The sequence below is a fragment of the Manacus vitellinus genome, unplaced genomic scaffold (genome assembly GCF_001715985.3).
Source record: "Manacus vitellinus isolate BGI_N305 unplaced genomic scaffold, ASM171598v3 scaffold_3_pilon, whole genome shotgun sequence".
In the NCBI taxonomy this organism is placed as follows: Eukaryota; Metazoa; Chordata; class Aves; order Passeriformes; family Pipridae; genus Manacus; species Manacus vitellinus.
The window spans coordinates 12,460,943-12,484,758 of NW_021940535.1; the positions used below are offsets into that span (position 1 = coordinate 12,460,943).

At 38.0% G+C, this 23,816-nt stretch overlaps 1 protein-coding gene across 1 annotated transcript in view; it reads right to left on the bottom strand.

Annotated features, from left to right (window-relative positions):
- Nucleotides 1-471: 471 nt before the first annotated feature.
- The window catches only part of NEK11 (NIMA related kinase 11), an 83,981-nt gene continuing 60,636 nt past the window's right edge, over nucleotides 472-23,816 (bottom strand). The window contains exons 14-16 of the mRNA XM_018075205.1: nucleotides 20,783-20,843; nucleotides 15,005-15,101; nucleotides 472-1,392 (exon numbers count right to left, since the gene is read on the bottom strand). Coding sequence (XP_017930694.1) covers nucleotides 1,188-1,392; nucleotides 15,005-15,101; nucleotides 20,783-20,843 — 363 coding nt within the window. The 3' untranslated portion in view covers nucleotides 472-1,187. The remainder of the gene's footprint in view (nucleotides 1,393-15,004; nucleotides 15,102-20,782; nucleotides 20,844-23,816) is intronic.

Below are 23,816 nucleotides of genomic sequence, written 5' to 3' on the forward strand. Positions count from 1 at the left end.
AGCACTGCTTAATTGACCATCGATACCAGTATCAATACTAGCTGTAAATAACTCATCTTAGGTCAAATAGAAATATTTTTTTCAAATTCGTATGAATTTCTTTTAATTTATTTAATTCAGTTCCCAAGTCCTTTAAGACTTGTAGCAGAAAAGCAGGAAACATAAGGATTATGATAATGGCTCAGTGCCTCAAATTAATTTGGTCCACAATTCATTTGAGATTCCTTTACAGATTGTACCACTTTGTTATCCTTTAGCCTTTTACACAGATGGATGAAGGAGCTCGGAATGCAGAATAAAGAAGGAAGAGGTAGAAGGAAAACATCAAGTATATAATCAGAGCATGATATACAATTGAAACCAGCAGAAATGTGATGCATATGAAGAAGGGAGGATAAACACTAAGAAAAAACATTAACGGTAACAATGTGCAAGAAAAAAATCAATTTATTGTTCCATCTGTGTAGAATGAATTTGATTCAACAGTCTCAGAAGTCACAGTGAGGATTCTTATCTAACAAAGTCAGTTATAGCTCAGGCCACATGTCTGTCTTTTTACAGACAGTGTACAGAGTATGACCAGACATCTTTCTGCCATTATGAATATATACACCTATCTCAGTGTATGTTGAGCATATGTGTATTTCCACAGTTCCTTTGAAAGTCACAAAGATTAAATGCAGCCCTTTTGAACAATCAATAATAACAAGGCAATTAGGGGCTGAGTGGCCATATAGATACATGTATGTTTAAGGGTAAATCTGCCAAAGTACAAAAACTAGAGGTTTAAATGCCACAAGGACCAGTTAGCACAGAAATCAACAGCAGCTGAAGTCTAATCCTGCATCATTCTATCACAGGAAGCTTTGCCAGTGATGCTCTGAGTGCAGGACTGGTGCCTGGCTACAGCCTGCCTTTAAGTGGTAGAAAAAGGGAACTTGGGTAACGGTGAATGCTCCCCTCCACAGTCACGAACAATTGTTCTTCCTGCCCCTGTAATCTGTGCCATATTTACCCACTTCTCACTGCAGTCTGGATTCTCAAATGGAGCCTTTCTACATGCTTATGTACTACATTAACCTTCAGCAGTTTCCTTCAAATACCTGTACTTGCCTGCAGGCCTGAAGAAGGCAGCTAAGCACCTTCCCCCCTCCTTGCCATTTCCAGCACTGTTACTGACACACCTGTTATAGCTGAAGATGAGGTTCTGAAGCCTGTAGTTGTTCCTCGAAGTACAGAAGCTGATCCACTTCAAAGCAATCGCTTGCTCTAGCAACTAGCTTCTCCAAACATCGCCTGATCTCCTCCTCACTGGCATTCTGCTGTCTCGCTTGCCTGAGATAGCTGTACACAGCTTCGAATACGTCCACTCCCAGCTTCCCAATGGCAGATCTGGGGATAAATATTGCACAGAAGGTCAAGTAAAAGTTAACTCACATTATATTAATAATACAAGCAATAACTAGCAATAACTGATTTTTTCTAAATGTTGTAGTTTTGATTAAAATGATATCATGATGCACCTTATTTGTCTGACAGCAAAAGCAATTAAAGTTTCCTGGAGAATTCCTCCATGATTGTTTGCTATACAAAGAGCCCAGGAGTAAAAACCTGGACATAGTAAAGTCATGGGAAGCATGGTCATCGTCATTGTTACAATCTTTTCCATGCTGAGTCCGACATACTGTTTTATCTACAAAAGGTTTGGTATACACACATGTATCATTTCCTTTGGATTTCATCAAAACCAAAAAGGAGCAACCCCAGTCAGCTGAACAACAGTGGCATTTTATGTGAACACATTTTGGGATTCATTGCTTTATTTTAGCTTCTATCAAATGCAAGAAAACCATTGTACAAGCTCAGCATGAGCTAACTGGCACTTATTTCTTTTCCTACGGTGGTCTCCTTTTATCAGAAAACAGATCTGTAATTCAGTGACAAAACATACACTCACAGCATCTTAATGTTGACTTATAAAGAAGACCCATTTGAAAACTGCAAGGCAATGAACAGCGTTTCTTCCTTCTAAAGGAAAATGTCTTTAAATTCACATATCACAGGCCACAGGTAACAAAATTTTCCACTCAGTGATAGCTTCATAATATTTTGATGAAAATATCAGAGTAATTTCCCTTCAGCATATCAGAGACTATCTACCCACTCTGTACACTTCTGCCACAGGATTTGTGCTTGTTTTTTTCACTAAAGTTCCATATGTTAGAGCAATTGAGAGTTGGTTGTCTTTTAGTATCTGACTTGCACATTTTAGAGGTGATGATGCCTCCAATTAGTTAGAAAGTTAGCTGGACTAATTGGAATCACATTGCAGGAACACCTGCAGTTTGCATTAAAAAAATGTCTTACTTTGGTTAGGTAAACTTGTGCTAAGCAGCCTTTCCTCCCACTGGCATTTTTGCTAGGATTTCAAAAGTATTTAGGCGGGACAATCATTCCCTTTTCCTTCATGCCATGACAGAAGATCTGTCATGGTATGAAGACCTCTTCAATAAAGCTTCTCAGCAAATCTGAAGAAGGTTTCTCTGACAAATTTCTCTTCCAGATACTAAAATAATTGTATCTGAGATTCCCAAGTATTTCTCAAGCATTACACATGTCATTTTAGAACACCTGATGCCTTAACGCTTGTGGTAATTCTTTCAGATGAAAAGGGGGTACTCGGAAGGGAACCATGTCATATGGTGCCTGCATTAGGCTCAGCCAATACTCTCTCTGCACATGGGTTCAGAGGGAGGGGGCACAACACTTCCCATAGCAGTTTAAATGGTTAAATCTGCCTCCCAGCATCATCACATACTCCAGTTGTAGTTTTTTGCTGGTTTCGTATTCATTTTGCTACACGTCTACCACCAGGGCAAGGTCAACTGTTCCAACAGCATAACCTACCTAAAGGGGTAGTTGTGATGCCTTTGAATTTTTAGGATTTTTAGCTTTTTGTAGATTTTAATGTTGCTGTATAGTCTGTCACACTTTAGAATAGTAGTTAGCACTCATCAAACCTTATTCCCCTGTTTCATATTGAATTTTCTCAATTCTTTAGGCTTGTTTAGGCTCCTTTCAAGGCAGGACTATAGTAAACATATTCTGTTTAAGAACATATGCACCTCAGGCTTGAACAACAAGATACCATCACAATCAAAGGAACCTTCAAGCCCGGAACCTTGGAGAAGCTCCAAAGACCGTATGTGTTGTGAAGAAGAGGAAGATGAAGAAGAAGAGGAAGAAAGGCATCTTAGGACCTCCAACTCAATTTCTGGGGAGGCATGCGGGGGGCAGAGCTGGGGGCGAGTAGTTCTCAGATCAGACCACAAATTGTGCATGCCTTTTTGTACTCCTTGCGCTAGAAGACCTTCATTAAAGACCTGTTCTATATCTTATCGCTACTAAATCAGCCTGGTGAGTTGGTTTTTTTCCCCAATTCTTAGGCAACAGTTGCTTTTCATCAGCGGACATCCTGTTACTGCTGAAGAATAACATCATCATAGTGAGACGGCAGCCAGTAAGAGTCCCATGTTATGTATATTCCCCCATTCTTAGGAAATGACAAAGAATTTTACTTTATTGCTTCTCAAACTTCTACTCCCATCCCACTTGCTTTCTCCTTTTCTTGCACCTTGGTCATGCCCAGGTATGATCCCCCTTTGTCTTCACGTTACCCCTCCTGCTGGCTCCTGACACAGAGGCAGATCAGGAATTTGGGGCAAAGAAAGCCAAGACCCAGGATCAGAAGCCACAGGGCCAAGCTGGAATCTCTGCAGATTCAGACTGGACTCAGTGCTGCTTCCCATAACTAGAAACTGCCCTTTTCTTTTCTACCAATAGTGTTGTTTAGGGGAAAACTAAAACTCTTGGAAATAATTAATTCTCAGACACTGGAAGCCGAGGGATTGGATTACCATAAAAAGCTAAGTAGAGATTTGTTTGACAAATAATGTACATTTCTTCACAAAACATCATCAAAAATATCACAGTATTTCTCTCCAACAGTTAAAAATCAATATATGAGAAGCTATTTTGAAATCACTGTTACTTCATCAGTGCCTTTACTGACTCCTCTCTCCCTCTTAGACAAGTGTGTTTAATTTTTTGGCACAGCTGTCTATTTAAAGATGAAAAATTAAGCAAATATGTACCTTGGGAGTATTGCTTCTGCCAATAAATGTGACCTGCAGACTTGAATCTTTTCAGTTCAGCTTGGGAGAGCATGCAAATCAGCTAATCAGTATAATAGCTGATACAATAGAATTAATGGGGAAATGTTCATAGGTTAAAAATTAAGGGGTAGGTAACAAAAATTACAACCTGCTTTTACAAAAGAAGACATCAGACTCTGTTTGGACTTGGGAGCTGCATTAATTTGACTCTGCTATCACATCATGCATTTTCTGTCACAGAGGCAGAAGTGTAGAGTTTAAGACAGTAAATGTCAAAGAGGTGTTACTGAGTGAATCTATCATCCTGATTGAGGGAAGGTGGAAATCACTTCCCAGAAAGCAAAGTTTGTCCATTATGGCCCTGATCCTTTGCCAGGGGATATTTGTCCATCCATGTGAAGTCCTACAGAGGCACAATTATGGATTTTGCACTGCCCTTCTGTTTATAGTTGGTTTGATTTCACATAAAATACAGGACACCTGCACTACTGTTTTGAAATTAATAAAAGCCAAATCACCAAATGTGCTGTGAGAGCAAGTACAGAATTCCCATTTATACTCCCATTTGGCCATCCATGTTTTCTGATTTACTGACATTTACTCTGTGCTATCTTATAGCTCCCTCACCTACAAACTCACTATGAATCATCATCTCTTTCTCAGCCTAGACAACACAAGCCAAGGGGATATCTAGGATTTCATTACTGTGATGACCTCTGTAGCCCAAACCCCCATCCCAAACTGCCCTAAATTGTTTTTCAGTGTGCTGAAATCAAAGGAGTTACATCGGGCTCTACTATTAAAGGGTCTGACCCAGGATGATACACACTAATGTGCTTAAATGTCATATCTCAGATTGTTTTTTCTCCCATTTCACTGGGTTACAGAGGCTTAGATAGATGGAGAGATTCATTGAGCACAACTTTTCTCACTCCTTTTGGCTCTAGAGAGCAGTCTCAATGCTCCAGACAGAGGAGGCACAGGGCTGGGGACCTCCACAGCCTGGAAACATGCTGTGACCACCAACCTGTGGCTGCACAGCAGATATTGCCAGTCTGGGGACACTGTCATGCATGGAAGCTGTGGTCTGAAAAATAATGCCTCTTGTTGCCAGCTTTTGTGCAGCACACAACCCACGCCTGAGAAAATTAACTGGAACAAGCCCAAAGGCCATAAAAGCAGACAGATATCTCATTTGTGGATAATAATGGGGTTTGGACACAAGATAGAGACTTAGTTCTATCAAGGATAAGGCACTTCTGAGCATGTGAGAAGCAGGAAGAATATCAGCAAAAGGGTACTTACTACTTCGACTCACTGCTGGCATTAGAGGGGAGCTAAATAAGAGCCTTGAGAACTGCAATTTTATACTCAGGGTGCCTAAAAGTGTTCCAAGTAATTTAGCGCATCTGGGCCCAAATGAATTTGTCAGGCTATCTGATGATTTGCAGCTGATTTCCTATGCATCACTGCAAAAATTACTGAAATTTGACAATACAATAATGTTGTGTTCTCGACTGGCTGAGGAAGTTGTAAATCTTTCCCTAGGTGAACAAAGAATTTTCTATTATCCCATGGGTCTTTATTTTGACTATTCTGCTACTAGCTACATATTAACATTTCCTTTCTGGTTTGGAGATCAATCACAATGCACGTACCTTTATGCAGCACTGACAAAAGCCACAAAACAAGATTAATGCTTACATTTGTGCTCCTCCATGGGCATTAGCAACCGGGTTAATATCCCTCAACAGCTTGTCATTGCCTGCCTTGAAGGATGAATATGACACAAATCAGAAGCTAGAGGGGTTTTCAGCTTCTCATTTTCAAATGTCATTCAGCATGATGGCAACTCATTTAAAACCATCCTGCTCTCCCTCACGCACTCCCAAAGGGCAGTGTCACTCTTTGCTTGAAAACACCCAGTTTTCACTAGTGCCTCCAGGGAGCTGTGGTGTGGTCTGTGCTTGGGAGCAAGGAGAGGCTCTGCAGGTGCCGAGTCACCACACTCTGCACAAGTCACTACTGAACATGCCAGAGTAATACCACGAAAGCCCCTGTGGTGGGGGGCTGGATCAGGCATCAGCAACAACATCTCACCTCTGTGGTAACAGGCAACACACACACTGCTCCTAAGAAAACCACAGAAAATTCAGTTATTTCAAAATACTGTTGTTACTCATGCCTACCTCAACCTTAATAAAGAAACTTTCTGGACATGGAATACCCATTCCAGTGGGCATTTATTTATCTTTTTGGATGCAGCCAAACATCTATGAGCATACTCTAAAGCAGAAAGCAAATCTGTCTTGATTTGGGCTCATGAGGCACAAAAGCAAGTACAGGGATCTTTGAAAGGATAATTTAAGTAGACACCACTAAATTCTGTTCTCCCTAACCCAAGGGTGTCCCTATGGAGTTCAGCAGTATTACTTAGGATTCTCATCAATACATTCAACTCCGATTTGTCCCTGAACATTTTATTTCCAAGCATTAATTTATTAACCTTATATTTCTTCTTTAAAACAGTACAATTGTTCCACTTTGCTGTGAACCAGCAGTGACATGAATCTTGGTGAAAAAGATTGTTACATTTAACTCCCAAGATGACTCTGCAAAAGAATCAGGAAACTACATACTTTTAATCTCATACAAAATTCTGGTTTCTAACTGTACCAGAAAATCTTAGGATATCTGCCACAACGTCTCATGGTTCAGTAAACAAACAGGTTTATCTCAGAACACAAAAGATCTTCGTCCTCTCAAGTTACCTTCCTGTCATTCAGTTTGCTGGCATTACTGACTATGAATGTTTAAAACTTCTTTGAAACTTGAAAGAAATGGCTCTGGGTTCAAAACTACACTTGCAGCAAAGCTTGTCTGTTGCTGTATAACAACCCTTTGAGATCTGCTAGAAGAAGTGCATAATAAGTTCCATGATTTATTTTTCAGGAACTTATTTCTAAAGGTAGGGTGACACCTTTCTAGTTCTGACAGCTGTTCAATCTTGGGAAATGGCAAAGCCTAACAAAAGGCCTTATTAAAAAAAAAAAAAGGAAATTGAAAGAATTATTATATAAAAGCTAGTTTAAAAGAAATCTGAATTGCTAATATTAGCCTTCACCTTCAAGCCTCAATAGACTTTGACTTTATGCATATTACTGTTGAATGAAAATTTCTTCACTTGAAGACACAATGATAATTTTCATAATTCGTCCTTAATTGCTTCCTAATTCCTTAATTAAAACACCTTAATTTGATTGCAAACAAAACTCTCTGATGTCCTACTTCAAAGACCTGCAAAATCTAAAGCATATTTAGGACACGTTTTCCCATAAGCCAGGAAGGATCTTATTATTAAAAGATGTAGACACACAGGTGAAGAAATATCAACAATAATATTCCCCATGCACCTCATTTTGAGAGATAAATGAATTTTTAAAATAGGAATTGAAACTGACATCTGCTCTTGGAAGAGGTGTTAATTAGAGTTTAGAGCTGTTACTTGAAGTCTAGCTACTATGAATTTAGAAGATACTCTTTCATAAGAGAAAATGGTTTTTTTTAGTTTTTCACACAGAAAGAAACAAATTACAACAAAACATAGCCATTTAAATCAAACCTGAATATTCCAATTTTAAAGTCTTCCTTCCTATACCAGGAAATTTACTACCAATACTAAAAATGAGAGAGGAAACATATTCGCTTATATAGAGCTATTCTTCATGAGATAGGATAGGTGAGAATCATGCCATTTAGTGCCCATGAAGAATCACCCAAAGCACACTTCCCTGGGCTGCAGTTTCTTTATAAGCAATCCGAGACTTCCCAGTCTTGCTAAAACTATTTTAAACAACATCCTGATTTTTAACAGTGCCATGGCATACAAAGAATCTTTGAAATGTCATTAGTTTAATTCACTCAGCATCACTGATCAAGGTCAAGCAAAAATTCATGGCACATTTAACACATACCTGATGCTATTTGCTTTGTTTATCAATGCATTTGTTTTAGACAGATGTGCCTGAAAAGAAGCACAATATACAGCTACATCGTGAATGTGGGCATGTGAGGATACAGTAGTTACCTCTGAAAAGTCAATAATTATATACAGTTCTCATAAGAGTTTAAGAATATAACTGCAATCTCTTTTGTTCAGCTGTGTGGCAATACAGAGTTAATGCTGATTTCTTCTTACATGGTTTGCTTTTGGGAATTGTACGTCTAGATGCCTGAAAATACAGCATAAAAAAAAACCAACAAAGAATACTACTAATATTCACAGAAACATAACAATCATAATATGCTATCTAAATAATTTGTTTCAGCTAGTAGATTCAAAAACATAAAACCCAAGCTCACTCTGAAACGTGACTGATGCAGAAAAATTGTCATGAAGCTAAAATGCATTTTTCCAATATTCAACTCTTTTTATTTTCCTGCAGAAAGATGTTAATGGAGATACATGTCTAATGTGTTATGTTAAAACTAATAGCAAGGTTAGGCCTTACAAATACTAGTATCCTCTGGTTTTATCACAATCTTTGGTCATGTCTAGCTAACACAAATATGGTGCATATACTACTGTGAACGTAGTACAGTTGGTTTGGTATCTCCAAACTCTGAAGACCAACACCTCATGAAAACAAGGTGCTCAGCAAGGAGGTTCCTTGCAGAAGGAGACAGACATGCAATAGAGCCACCTCTGATGCTGCTGCACCCTCAGAAGTGGCGGCTGCTCTCTTTGGAGTAATGGCAAACGCGGTGTTTTGGATCTGCAAACCTCTTTCCCAATGGAAGGGGAAGTTTGTATGTTGCCCAGTCTCTGGTGGTTTACCCCTATTTTTTATGCTACCAGCTGTGCATTGTTTATTTTCTTCCACACAGGGAATGTGAGATGCATATACCTTAATGACTTACATATACAAAAGAAAGAAATCACTATGTGATGACTGAGAAATAAAAAGTAAGATTTTTTTCTTACAGAGAAGTATAGTATTAGAGTAGCAAGTAGATAAAGATAGAAGCAATATGGGACACAACACACATTGGTAGTCCCGGCAAGGGTTTGGTAAATGTCCTTTTCATATTCCCTACCTATATTTCCCCTAAGTGCCTCTGTAAACTTCCCAAGGTTGCAGTGCTGCTTCTAGTAAACACTGTCAAGATTCTTCAAGTGGTTCCACATTGAAAACAGACTATATAATTAATGCTCCGTGAAAGCACTCTCACATTTGCAAACTATTGACAAAATCAAGGTTCTAGAAAACTGAACAGCTCAATCTATGCATTATGTATGCACAGCATGAGAAACTAAGGAAATCAGGCTTTGTGTGCAAAACAAAAAGGTGTATAACTCTAATTCTCCAAATTCTTTGTGTTTGTTCCTTGACATTTTAAAATTAGTCTATACTTATAATTTTATATGTTTTGCTATTTGACTGCAATTTTCAAACTGAATAAAAACTCTCTCTAGTGCTAAACAATTAGAAAATTACTGTCCACTCATAAAAAAACCCTTAAAATTCAGAATAACAGAATGGCTCATGGATCTGTGATGTGCAGCTCAATAGAGAAGCTGAAAAAAATATGAGTTTTCTTTACATATCTAAGTAAATTCACAAAATATTACACATTATTTTAAGGTTTAGACCTGAGGTTTAAGTAATCTGCAAAATGAGCATTCCAAGAAAATGCATCAAGTTTAATTGCGCCCTATTACACTCACTCTAACTACTGAGTTTGTTCTCATTCATTTCAAGGTGCATCACAACAAAGGTAAAGTTGCTAAGGACTGCTGAAGTGATGGTATTGGCAGGTGACAGGCTTTTCCCATGTCAGATGCAGGATGGAGAAACGTAGTGTAAAAAACAAAGGGCTGCCCTTTTTTGACACGGAAAGGGGAAGAGTATGGACAATGGGAAGAAGTTGAATGAAGACCCATGGAAAATGCATGAGACCCTCGGGTTCAGCTTTAGCCTTGAGGGCTTCTGCTACTGCTTCTGCTCCAGAGGACTCCCACACTTCTGGGTAGGACCCACTGTTTCACTTGCCTTTATTTCTTCTTGGGCAGGATTCACCTCTTTCCACTTTCTCAGTTGTTGCTTGGGACAGCAATGACTCCAAGCCAGAAGCATTCACTCACTTCTTCCTGATAGGACCCAAAAACCAATTTCCCAGTTTGGTCACATACAGGCAGGTTTAACTCTCCTAGTGCTCCCGGTTAGTTTACTGTACTCTCACTTTCTTGTAAAGCAAACAGAAGACAGCAAACCCCAAATACTTCCTTCAAATTTGGGTCTGGAAGATAATGGTGCAATTATCTTGAAACACATTTACAGTAAAAGAAAGAGAAACTTACGGACCAAGATGTTTAATGTGTTTCCATAATTAACTCATTCAAGTAATTTGGAGACTGGCCTTTAAAAATGAGGTGTGAGAAACTGTGACAAGGAGGATGGATTTGTAAATAACATTTTGGCTTAGCCCAGGAGATGTAAAAAGCTATGGTTATGCCTTAAGATGTCTTGGGATCACCAGACAGAAATCATTACCAAAAGATGGAGTGTTGAACAGAACAACTGTGGTGTGCATAAGAGGAATTCAATGCTCAGAAACATTTCATGATCAATACCTTCAAGAATCCTGTACTCTACTCATCTGCAAAAACCCATGAGAGCCCAGTGTCAATAAACTTCCTTACCAAATATGTCATTTGTTTGTGAGAAGACATCTTATTCCTCAAGTATGTTTGCATCATGGCACCTCTGACATGACAGTCAATGGCAATTCACAAGTCACTGAAAACTTTTTTAATGGAAGTCTAAAAAACCAATTAGGTTTTCTATATTTGTTGCTTTTGTCTTCACCTAAAGTTGCCTTCAATGACATCAATAACAAAACCAGTGTCAGCAGGCTCAAAAAGGTCCACCCAACATCTAATAAAATACTACATCAAATAATACTTTCTTTACTGCAATAATTCAAAAATGTGCATAAATAAATGTACAAAAAGTCTTCTATACTGTAAGCATTTTAGAACAACTTAAAGAATATCCAGTGACTATTCAATGACTTCAATATAACCTTTCTTTCTGAACTTTTAAAATAAACAATGCATTTGATGCCAACGTCACAAGCACAAGAAGCATATATGCATAATGCTCATGAGTCTGAACCAATGGTGTTATGAGCATTCACAGGAGCAGAATAAAAATATCACCAAATGCCTTTTCCCCATGACTTCTGAAAGACAGCTTTACTTATGCTCAGCAGGGGATGATGAAGTCTTTTGCCTCATCATGGTATGCTGCTGTGTGTAAGACTTCAGTCACTGACTAAGAGGTGCTCACTGCTGTGTTAAAGGATTTTAATTTTCTTAAAATTTGGGGCGTAAAAGCCTTTTCCTTTTACTGACGAACACTTCATTGAATTCTAAACTGCATATTAAAGTTCATGGCTATTAAAATGACTCATTTTAGTCATGGATACGTCCACAAAGGAGAACAAAACACTGTACTAAGTTTTTGTATGGACCTCAGGGGAAAAAAAATTAATAGGTGCTATTTCAATTTGATCTGACATAGAAAAAAATGCTTTGGTTCGAGAGCTGCTTCTGAAGAAGTGGTTCTCTTCTGAGATACACAGTTGGAAAGTCTCTACAAGGGAGCATCAGTGGAACAGTTGTTAGTTTTTCTTCATGGATCTCTCTGGTGAAGGTAATCTGGCTCCGGATAGTGTGTGACAGCTATGCTTCTCAGACTGAGGCATGCACCAAGTTACCCAGTACCATCAAGGATCGGAACCACCATGAGAATTAGATGGTGGGCAGGACAGAAAACACCAAGGAAGGGCTCCTCCTATTTCCTGCATCTAACATGGCTCCTCAGCTTAAAATATGAGAAATATGAGTCACACAACTCTGATTTATATATTTGGTTGACTTCTCACTGTTAACATGCAAGGCTGGGAAGGAGCATAATGAGAAAAAGCTCAAGATAACCTTTGTGGGAGTTAAATCAAGAAATGGAGATTCCTTATCGATACTGCAGATCCCAATATTGAAATGCTTAGCACTGAAGTGGAAATTTTTGTGGAAAGAATGAACTCTGCTTGAAAGGTAACTCTCTGTTATTAACTTTATAACAAATTCTCATTCCAAATAAAACAGACTAGAAATTGTTGTCACTGGAGTAGGTGATTTTATCACGCTTTTACTGAGAGGACAGCAATTCACAATGCTGCAACCGAGAGTGCGATGGGAATTGGAAAGAAATAGTAAGGGGAAATATTCAGGGGTTGTAGTAAAGAAAGCTGGTGACTGAATCATAAACAGGCTCAGGATGTCTACAGGTTAAGCTCTGAGTTATTTTTTTTTTTTTGTAACAAAATAGGAGGAGACCAAGGACTCCTACCTACCATATTCAAGGACATCAATGGCTTCCTTCTATTCTCCTGTAAAGACTTTTAGCGCAACTTCCATCTCACATGATTATCTGTGTAAAGTCCTATACAAGAATACAGTAGAAGCCTCCTAAATTGATGCTCTAATAAGCAGCGTCTCTCTACTGTCAAAGAAGGCATTCAGTGCAGCACACTGCAGTAACTTGAGCAATGAGCATATCACATCTGTGATCAAGTAACTGTCTTGCTACAGTTATTTGCAAGCCCACATTATTCATGTGTCCATTAGAAATGGTTAAAAGGCACTTTTGCTGTTAAACCCTGTGTTATTTTAGATGAATCTAAATATTTTATCAGAGCTAATGAGATAGCTTTCTTTCAGTAATGTCACCTGTAATGTGTGGGCACAAACCTTACTTTCCAAGCAATCCATGACATGAGTCACCCTCATCAGACTCTATTGTTGCTAGCATCTGAAAATGATGCAAATCCCAAACCTTCATACTCCTCTTTCTACAGTGACTTGACACCCGAACAGATTTCACTGCATTTCCACATTATTATCCCTGCTCTTCTTTTCTCTTTCCTTATAAGAACTCCAGCTACTCAGTTGCTGTAGGACAACCCCTCCACATTGTCTCTTTCATTAGAAGTTGTGATCTGGAAGACCCCCCTACTAAGCCTGCATCTACCTGAGTAAAACTGAGTTGCACAAGTCTAAATTATATTAGCTTTGCTTAGGTGGCACTGCTGTGTGGATGACATACAACAAACACATCATGTGAAGTTTGCTGAGGGATGAGCAGAACAGCTGTGGCTTCATGCGTTGTTGTGCAGCCAAATGTACTTCCCTCTTGCCACTGAAACCCCCACTGTGCCCTGTGTGCAGATTGGCCATGGGTCAGAGTTTGCAGTGATCTTCCTGTGTACGTCGTGCTGGGTACTGTGCTCACTCACTTGGTCCTTAACACTTTACCTTCCAAGCAATTAACATGCTTGCTCACCTTTATATATTCAGAAAATGACATAGTTGTAGTATATTTTGGAGAAAGGACAATAACATGAGTCATAACTAATTATGAAAAGCATGAAAGAGCACTGGAAAAACAGAATTTGAAAGAAGCAAGTGACTTAGTCATACCTCAGCCCTAAAAGCAATGACCATGAAGTTCAAATAGTTAAGGCTTATCTGGGAACCATGAGAACACAAGGTGAAGGCTATAAGATTAGTGGATATTTTGACTAAACAACCTCACCTTGAGACTAGATGGCACAACATGACACATTTTTTATTTTCATAAGTAGTTTCCATGAAAAGAGAATGGAAAGCAATACAAGTGGCAGGCTCTGAGACCTGCCGATTGGTTGCACAATGAAGTCTAACCCTTTGAGTTGTTGCATTTTGAAATACCACAAAACCAAATAACTTCTATCTGGAGTAAATTTGATTGATATTTCCCTTGAATACATGGTGATTGGTTTTAAACAGTGATTGCCATCAATGTTGTTGCAGTTGTATTCATTTTCTTTAGACTACTCACTTGAATAACTATTAGCATTTACTGTTTGAACTTATTTGTATTCCAATAATATCCACCACACTGTTGGCACTGTCCACCCACACAAGAGAAAACTGCCCTTTTTTAAAGAGTTTACAATCTGAGAGTAGTTGAATCTTGCAACACTGCAAAGAATCTTTAAGTTCAGAAATAATATATATCATTACGATTATCAGATCAGCACCTAAATTAGGATGTAATAAAACTTGGAAAGCCAGAAATTACTGAATCAAGATAAAGGCTCAAGATACATTAACCAGTACATTCTAGGAAGGAAGTACAGATCTTTGTTTTATTAAGAAACTGAAACTTTTATTAATAAAGCTGGGGTTTCAGCAATGCTGAAAACAAACAGATAGTGAGTTTCAAAGGGAACTGCATATCTAAATTCCTCTGTCACATTTGAAAATCCCAGCCATCAGCAGCAATCGTGTTTGGTTTAAAACATTGTATCATCACGGAAAACAAATCCATTTGCCTTTTGTTCCAGGCAAGAAAGAAGTGTGGGTTAGGGAGCAAACATGGTGATAATGTGTATATCTGCAGGTGATTTATGGAAATTTGGTGCGCTAATAAAGAAAGTGAAGTTCAGAACAACACTGACAGCAGTGAAGGCAAACTGGATCCTGGAGGGATGTCAGTGATTGTGCAGGTTACAAGAAAAGAAGAAGTGATGGTCGACCTTCATTCTCTCTGGAGGCAAGTAGGCATCCAGTCTGTAAAGAACAGCTTACCATCCGCTTCTTTTTGTTAAAGGGATTTTTTTGGAGCAGGGAAACAACACATGGCTTTCTTTGCTGTGTTTTGCAGTTTTTCAAATCCATATTCTTTGCCTGCATATTGGTAACACATAAATATACTACTTACTCCCTCATGCGTTTCAGTTTGGTCTCAGCCATAGTACTGTTGAGAGCTCTGAATCTCTGGGGTGCCCCTGGAGACACTCCGGTGACAGTCCTCGAGCCTACAAATCAATGCACAGACACATAACCTTATTCACCTTCTCCCCTGAGCTCTATTGCAGAATCAAGGGCAGTCAGAAGGAGGAAGACTATTCCTGTTTCTCACAAGGTAGTGCCACATTAATTAAAGATGAATTAGATTATTAAATGCACATTAAGGGCAACTCCTTTCTGAGGGATGAGTAGATTTATATCTTAAAGGCATCAGAATTATAAAAATAATTTTCTTTGCATGTAGCATACAAGGAATTACAACAGAAAGGATAATCACTTGAGGAAGTGCTGGGACAGATAAATATTTAAAAAAAAAATTTGGCCAGATAATATGCATTTTCTTCCATTGTTTTTGCACTTATTTTAAAAGCAAGAACATTCTTCCTGGCAGGCAAGTCTCTCCTTTAGCTTGATCATTACTGTAAACTGGAAGTATTTAACTTATGACATCACTTTCTCCTTCAGACAAAGGTACTCTTTTTACGTATGCACATATATATACATATATATATATATACAAAAACACACCTGTATATGTAAACACATATATGCGTAAGAAATATACATATGCATAAGCACACATGTTCACTCTTTCTGTTTGCAGATCTCCTGGGCTGTTGCAATATTTAAGGGCCTAAGGTTCACATACCACTGAGGTACCCATCCACAGGAACACAGAAGTACTGAATCACAGGGGACTGTGAGGGTTATCAGCTCCAATATCCTGCAATTTCATATAGTCATTCCATCATACAAGTCTGTGGTTTTCCTAAGGAATTTATGCATTTATTGCCCTGATTGCTCCCATTGGAAGACAATTCCTAAGTCTCGCTGGGAGAGCTGGTGGCTAAAATCTCTCCTATTTCCTGAATAAACTTCTTAATTGGCCAGTTCATGTTCATTTTCCTCCTGTGCCAGTAATTTTCTTTGTTCTACTCAGTTCTTTCCTTCCCTTTTGCATACTCCTTTCATTTCTTTATTATTGGAAAGAGATCCTATTTCAGCTTCCAATTTGTTAAGCTAAACAAAGCAACTATTTTAGTGGCTTCTTGCAAAAGAAGAAGAATCCTAGTATTAGGATTTCACTTCCCAGAAGAGGAGAAGATGTAACAGGGTGGGATTACATCCTGTGTAAATGTGTGGGCTGTGGCACACAGGACTCAAGTTCTGAACAGGAGTGGGAGGGCTCTGCATACGATACGAACAAGCCAAAAGTCAAACACATTAACACAGTGCCTTGTCTAAATGAACACGCACTCCTCTCCTGGCAGTGCTTTTTACCTTGGACCCAGCTGGGATTTAGTTTGGATTGCATTAACATCGATCACACGGAGGCAGAGGGAGCTTGCATCAACCCCCCTGCTATGAGCAGTATAGACAACCCCAGAGAGCACTGAATGCTTCCCTGGAACGTGTAATCATGGCTTTTCCAAGGGTTAAGCTCCTATGTCTTACACAATTCTAGGTCCTGATCACATACGTTTGAATGCTGAGACTAAAACTTTCCATTGTGAGGGATCTTATTGAATCACTCACAGTGTCTGCTGGATTCAGAACCCTGGAAGCAAGTGTGGAGAGAGACCACAGAAGAAATGGATTCCTGACTGTTATCTGGCATGTTTTGACATTTTAAAACATTTTCCTAGCTTATCTTTATACTTAATGGATAATAGTTGTCTGGTGCCTAAGTATTACAACTGAGATATAGTTAACGAAGCTTAAAAGATGAAAAATTACAAGCTCAGTTGTTACCAGCAACCAATTAATTCACCTATTAATGCAAAAAACATGTCCTGATCATTTACTGTAACACTACACATGCACATCCATACATTTTGTCATGGAGTCTGTAAGCATTCAATCCCTTTAGCGGCACTGGAAAATTCAGCTATCCTCAGTGTGGCCCTGAGGAAACCCCAGGCACTGTGAAAAGCAATGCTCATGAATTACTGGGTGGCACACTCCTTTGTGAGCTGGCACAGAATTAAGGTCCAGACCTGGGGCTTTGGGGCTTTGAGACCAAAAAACATCAATGCCCTGAGCACCACTGGCCTAAGGAAAATATAATCTTTGCATTCTCTTAAGAAAGAGTACATTTAACCACAGGCCTCAGATAAATTCTGGTATTATTATTACAGGATATATCACTGTAGTAAGAGCTCGACATATTCTTTCTGCTTAGTGGGTTCAATCTATTTATTGCTACAATATTTCCTTCTCCTCTGACATTTCATTATTAAAGACATCCTTCTTAGATTTTTTTCCCCAGGGATTTCTGACTAAATAATTTGTGCTTTGTCTACTCTCTACATAGGCAGTTGGCCAAGTAAAACTTACTCTCTACATGTTAACTAGTATCTATCTTTCCCTCCATTCAATAAGATTTTCTGGGTACTGCAAAGCAGCAAGGACTGCAGATTGTAGGTGCTGCAAAGATGTGGTTAATCATTAAAAAAATGAGTTCTCAGTGAAAACCACTAAGCTTGACACATTGGTGTTAGAACACACCTAGAGTGATTCATTATCACACCAACTTTTATATCAAAGGTATTTTCTTTTCAGCAGTTACTTGATTAATAATATATTTTGTACTCAGCTTCGGGCAGTTTGCCTACCAACATAGAGTATGGAACTAAGCTTCTTCAAAAAGCTACCAGATAACTACTTGCATTTTTTATGCAATATATAGTTCTTGATTCATTAAATAAAATCAAATGAAATGAGCACTGACTTTTCAAAAACAGGTATTGTGGTTTTCTAAATGTATTTCAGAGAATAGTATCTCCCAGTGTCTAGTATTGCAGAGAACAATACAGGGCAAAAGGTCTTTGTCCTTTCAGGTGATGGAACATCAGTTTGAGGTTCTCACGGAGGATCTGTAAGGAAACGAATTCCTCTGCCTGAATGCTTATTCACAGGTGCATTATCTGGTGAGACTTTTCATACATTGTGGTCCAAAGGCATTCCTACAAATATTTCTGCTAATGACCAAAGAATTGGTGACAGACATCTACTGCATCTCTTGGTAAGTCATTATCTGTTGTAAAGCTATTATCTCCACTGAATCACAGACTTCCATTTGGATTTCAGATTTCTTTCTTCAGCTTTCACTGCTACATATGAGATCCTACAATGCCTTTTTGTACAAGGTATAAAAGATTAGAATCAGATGTGTTTTCCTGATTCATAAACAATACAAAGTGACCCAACTGCCCTTAACCTTCTCCTCCTTAATAAACTGTTTTTCAAACTCCCTTTCCTTTTGCAGCTCTTTTCTGCGATCTTCCCAATTTTTCAACTTTTATCAGTATGGACTATCTTATTTCAAATACACTCCACATGTACCTGTATAGCCAACAAAAAAGCAACCACTAAAGTTCTGGTATTCAGAGTGATTCTGTGGGACCTCTTGAGAAAAGTTTAGTCACCTCATAAGTCCTTTTACCCTTAAACACTGAGGTTTATACTAGAGAAACTTCACCTGTGGGAAAAAAACATATATTTATTGCATTCTTTTTATCACAGCCTTTGATAACATGAAAAAAAGTTCTAGTTTTTTCCTACTTATTTGTTCACTAACAACTGCTTGAAATTACACATAATTTTTTCACAATACCTTTAACAATGAAAGATGCTACAAGAAGTTCTGGCCTGGCCAAATTTCTGCTTCTGCTCTATGATTGCCATGAAATCCATACTGTTTTCAGGAGTAGCCATTATTATATTGTAGCTCTGTAGCCCAGTATTATGGTATTGCAACTTCTAGCACCAGACCACACACCTGGATCTGAGTTTGCAAGGATTCAGGCTTCATCTGATCTTGTCCTGACAGAAATTTTGATTTAATTGCTTAAGCTCTTCAGCAGTTCTTCTAATGACTAGTTAGTTGTGCTATTTTGTTTTATTTCCACTTATTCTTGTAACATACAACCTGGATTTTCAGATGGATAGTAGTGTTCTGTGTAGAAAGACACACTTATAACTAACTCAATTCAACCAATGTAGTTAAAAAAATGCAGGCCTGGAAGTGGACAAAACTAGCTTTAGGGTAAAAAAGAGAACAAGTATCTAACCTATGTAAAATGCCCCATATACAGAAAATTTTTATGTACCGTGAATTTGCAGCCCATTGAAGAATATGTAAAATATAAATGAATTTAGCAAACACAAAAATTACCCCAACTGCAGCTTTATAGCTTTATAGCTTGACACTGGAAGAACTCAAAATAGTAAAAGTTTAAACTTTCTCAGTGACACTGAGCATACAAAGATAAAAGGGACGCTAGCAGATTTGTTTCTTACTATCATCACAGCTATTTGTTCGGAGCAGACCATACAAACCTAATTACTACCTTAGCTCGGAGAAAGGCTGTAAGTTTCAGCACAGATTGGCCCGAGATTTTTTTAATAATAAAAGCACAATTTAAGTCTTTAATATTACAGTTTTAAAAAAAGCATCTTCTAGTTCTTAATAGTGAAAGGAAAAAGATGACAATAAGGATCTCTGTAATACCAAGACTGTTTTTAAAAAACCACTCTTTGTCTTTGACTAATTTTCAGGTTTGCTCCTAGAAGCCTTCAAGATAACTCCTCTGTTTAATTAAAACAACAATTGAAGACAGTGATGCTGCAAATGCATAACTGATTGCAGAATTTGACAGCAGTTTTCTGTTAGTGCAAAGGGAAACTGGATGTAAATGTTCCTTCCTTCAGTCCTAAGGATCTCCCTGACAAGGGACCCAGAATATGACCAGTGGCTACAAGACTATGCTGGCCATAGCTTTGATTGCTCCCTTTCATCCTTCTTCTTCTTTGGCTTTCTCTCCCCACCAGTCCATGCTCACAAATAGGGATGAAACAGAGCTCAGAAGAACCTCTGGAAGGAGGACTTCCCAGGATTCCCCTGTGTCCTAGTCTTAGAGCCACAAGATAATACTGAGTCAGGTTTATCCAACTGAACGAGTGCAAATGAAGCAGCTAAATGAGATTGTAGTTCCCATGGGAGCCTTTGGAACTCAGCTGGGCTTTTGTGCAACTCACACACAGGATGCTGCTGGCACAGATCAACTGGGTGGGCTTCAGGGGTAGTGACTAAGGCAGCCACAGTAAATAGCTTTCTTTCATATATGTCTTCTTTTTAGCTTTTGAGTTGACCACAAGAAACCAGGCTTTCAAACTCTGAATTTAAATGTAGAATTTGCAGGCGATTTTAGGACTACATTGCAAACTTAAAGTCTCAGTGATTTCTCTGTACCTCTAATGAGATACTGCAACATAAATATTATCCAAACCTTTATCATAATTTGAAAAAAAAAATTTAATTAATTTTCTCTTATTGTTGCCAGTACTAAAAACTATAAAACAACTTACATATCCTCAAATATTTTCCTCTGGAGAAAAAATGGTAGAAGCCAAGTTTTTAAAAGCTTTTGTTACTACATTCCACACCTCTGACTATCATGCTTTAGCGGTTTTATTATTTTCAACAAAAGCACTTAACTGTGCAGGCATTTTCTTTCTGCATATTTATACTTCTCTGCAGTAGATTAAGGAAGTAATTTTCAAGATCACATTTTTTTGAGTTATTTTTTTGCAAAATGGAAATAATTGGACTGTGATGAGTACAGACTGCTAATAACTGCTGCTATTTAAAGAAGAGAGATTGTTTAAAGAAGAGATATCATCTTACCCAATGAGCTATTATTCAGGACACTCTCCAAATACTTAACCATTGCTTCAATATCACTGTTCTGTGAATAAATGAAATAGGAATAGCATTAGTGTGATGAAATAGGAATAGCATTAGTGTGAACACAAACTTAAATATAAACACTATGTTCCAGAGGTATGATCCCACAAACACAGAGGATATCACACCAAAAAGTGTCAAGACTAGACTACAAAGAAGCTACAATTGCCCAGGACTTTTCCTATGTTTTCTTCTCCTAAAACACCAGGCTTGGGAATGGTGTCATATCCAAACAATTTACGTCAGATTCCTTGCACAACACAAGTATTTGAACAACTGTGCATGGAGTTTAAAGAAGATATATTTACTGTGGAGGGTGGAGTGCAGTCTCTGAAAATACACCAGCATTTTACCATCAGTTAGTCCTGGAATATCTAAACCAACATTACACTGAAAAAGGCAAGTATGTGCTTCTTAACTACGCCAAAATTTCTTATGCTTGTGACAGATGTCCACAGCAAATTAATACTTATGTTTCATGTAATTGCATCTACACATCTAGTAACAATGACTAACTGAAAAATTTTCAGTTAAGAAGAGATTTTAGCACTTTTCTATTTCAAGTGTTCTGTTACCAGATGGTTAACAGTTTTTCCATGATATCTTTCATGTGAAATGCTGTTTGTGTACACAGATGAAATTTAAAGTTCTGGTTCTTAAGCAATGATTGTTATCTAGGAAGTACCTCACAATTTTATTAAGTGCAAGAGAAACTTGGACTCCAGGTTTCTAGGTGTTGCCATATCACATTTGACAATATGGCATTTCTTGACTATTTAAAACTGAAAGTCAAAATCTTGATCTTAATAAAAAATATGTCAAAAATATGTATTTTAAAGAAATATTCAGCACTCTATGCCTTTTAGACAGAAAACAATGGGATTAAAAAAAACAATATGGACCTCCACTTCTACAATGGACAGTCTGCTTTATATTCTTCTGTGATCTTACTCAAAATGCTCATTCTAAATTTCTAAAACTGAGGAATTCCAGTATACCTTAATGGGATTGCAATAACTGTTGGCAAGTACTGCTAGCTGGTTAATGACCTTCTGGTGCAAATGGCAGCTGTTATGGATGAGCATGAACTAACTACTCTTCACCCCAAGTGAATATTTGAGACAGGCTCTGCTATTTTAGCACAATGGGAATCAGCTTCCTGGTGTCCATCACAACAGGTAACACAAAAGCTGTAGATTTGAAGAAGCCTCTTTGCCCTTTTGGAGCAGCCTGTGGGATCCTGGATCAAGTCAGCACCAGGGTTTCCAGTTCTGCAGCCCACCTGAAGTGCCTGAGTTACCTCTGATGACCAAGTTAATCTCAATTTGTTTAGCTGAGGCTTTTGCCAGTCAGCAGTAAAATGCCCAGGAAATGCTAGAAAATGCATTCATTACATTCATATATACAATACATATTAAATATTGAATTAAGACAGTATTATTGATAGAATTTCTCAGTACTTTTAAAAAATTATTAAAAGAACCTATAAGACTTCATTAAAAAGTTATTATTTTTCACTAAAAATTAAAAAATAATATTAATTTTCTGCTAATATAATTTTGCATTTTTTTTTAATTTTCATTCTTACTAAGTTAACCACCAATCTACAGACAGATAGAGAAAAGCATAGTAGATGACTATTATTGCTTTAATTAATTTTTTTTTTTTTTAATGGGATAAAGACTCTAATTCCAAAACCTTTGACTTCTCTCAACAGGACATCACATTTATTCCAATTATAACAAGAGAGCTGATTTTTTCTCTTTATGCTGTAAGGCAAAAGATACTTTTTCACCTCTTTCATCACCCCTGCCTTTTCTCCACTTGGGTTTAGCAACGGAAAAAGATTTAGCTGTTTTATTTAATATGTTTATTCAATGTTTATCTATTTAATGTATTTCTTTAATGTTTCTCTTTTTTTGCAAAGAAAGCAAAGCCCTACAGAATAGGCAAGGGACTCTTGACAGACACACAAAAGAGAGGCACTCCTACGTGTGAGGGTCAGTGTGGATGAATGCTTGCTCATTTCAGATTCAGAACAAACAACAGCCACAGGCCATACCAAGGCATGCATTAGGAATCCAGTGGAGCATTTTTGGGGTGACAGCACACAGACCACTCACAGCTGCTGGAGCTATGATAATTTATGCCAGCTTCTGGTCTGACAATCTCAGAAGCAACTCGGAATTTTAAAATAGGAACCTATTGTAGCACATTAGTAGACTTTGCCATAACGAAGAGGGTGAATTTGTTACTATGGTCACTAAAAGAAAACACAAAGAACAAGGTGATAAACTGCAGTAGAGAGCATTAATTAGCATCTCATCTAAATCAAAGCCAATGGAAGCTTCACTGTGCACCAACTTTTCAAGATGAAACCTCTGTTAAGAATCGTATTTTAAAATATTTCTAGAAACAGGTTGTCCTTCTCTAATTTCCCCCTAATTAGAAACTGGTTCTCCTTGAAAAAAAATGTGGAAAAAAACATTGGCTTGAACAGAGAGAGAGATGGAAAAGTAATTAGCAAATTGCTGCTTGAAATCTGTCAATCTTCATTCCTGCTCCAAAATAGAGGAACAAGGGACACTAAACTCCAGTGCTGGACAATGTATCTGAAATCAGACAGGCTGTATTGAAAGGTATCAATATGAGAAAAAAAGCTGTCTCAGCTCCTATCCTAAACCTTTAAAATTGCAGTGTTCCAGTGCCTAACTCTGCCTTCTTAACTGAAGGTGTTGCATCTCATGTAAGGCCACTACTTCTCAGTCTGTCTTGACATCTGTGGGAGCTTAACATAGCTTGAACAAATTGCTCAGATCTCTTTCTACATCTTGCACCCCAATTTGTTTTTCAGTTAGATGACTTTTCTGACCCCCATGCTACTGCATGAACATTGGGATTTTTTTTTAATCCTTGTTTGAAGTAATGGGGTCACCAGGGAGCACCACCAGATGCAGCAATTCTGCACACTCTG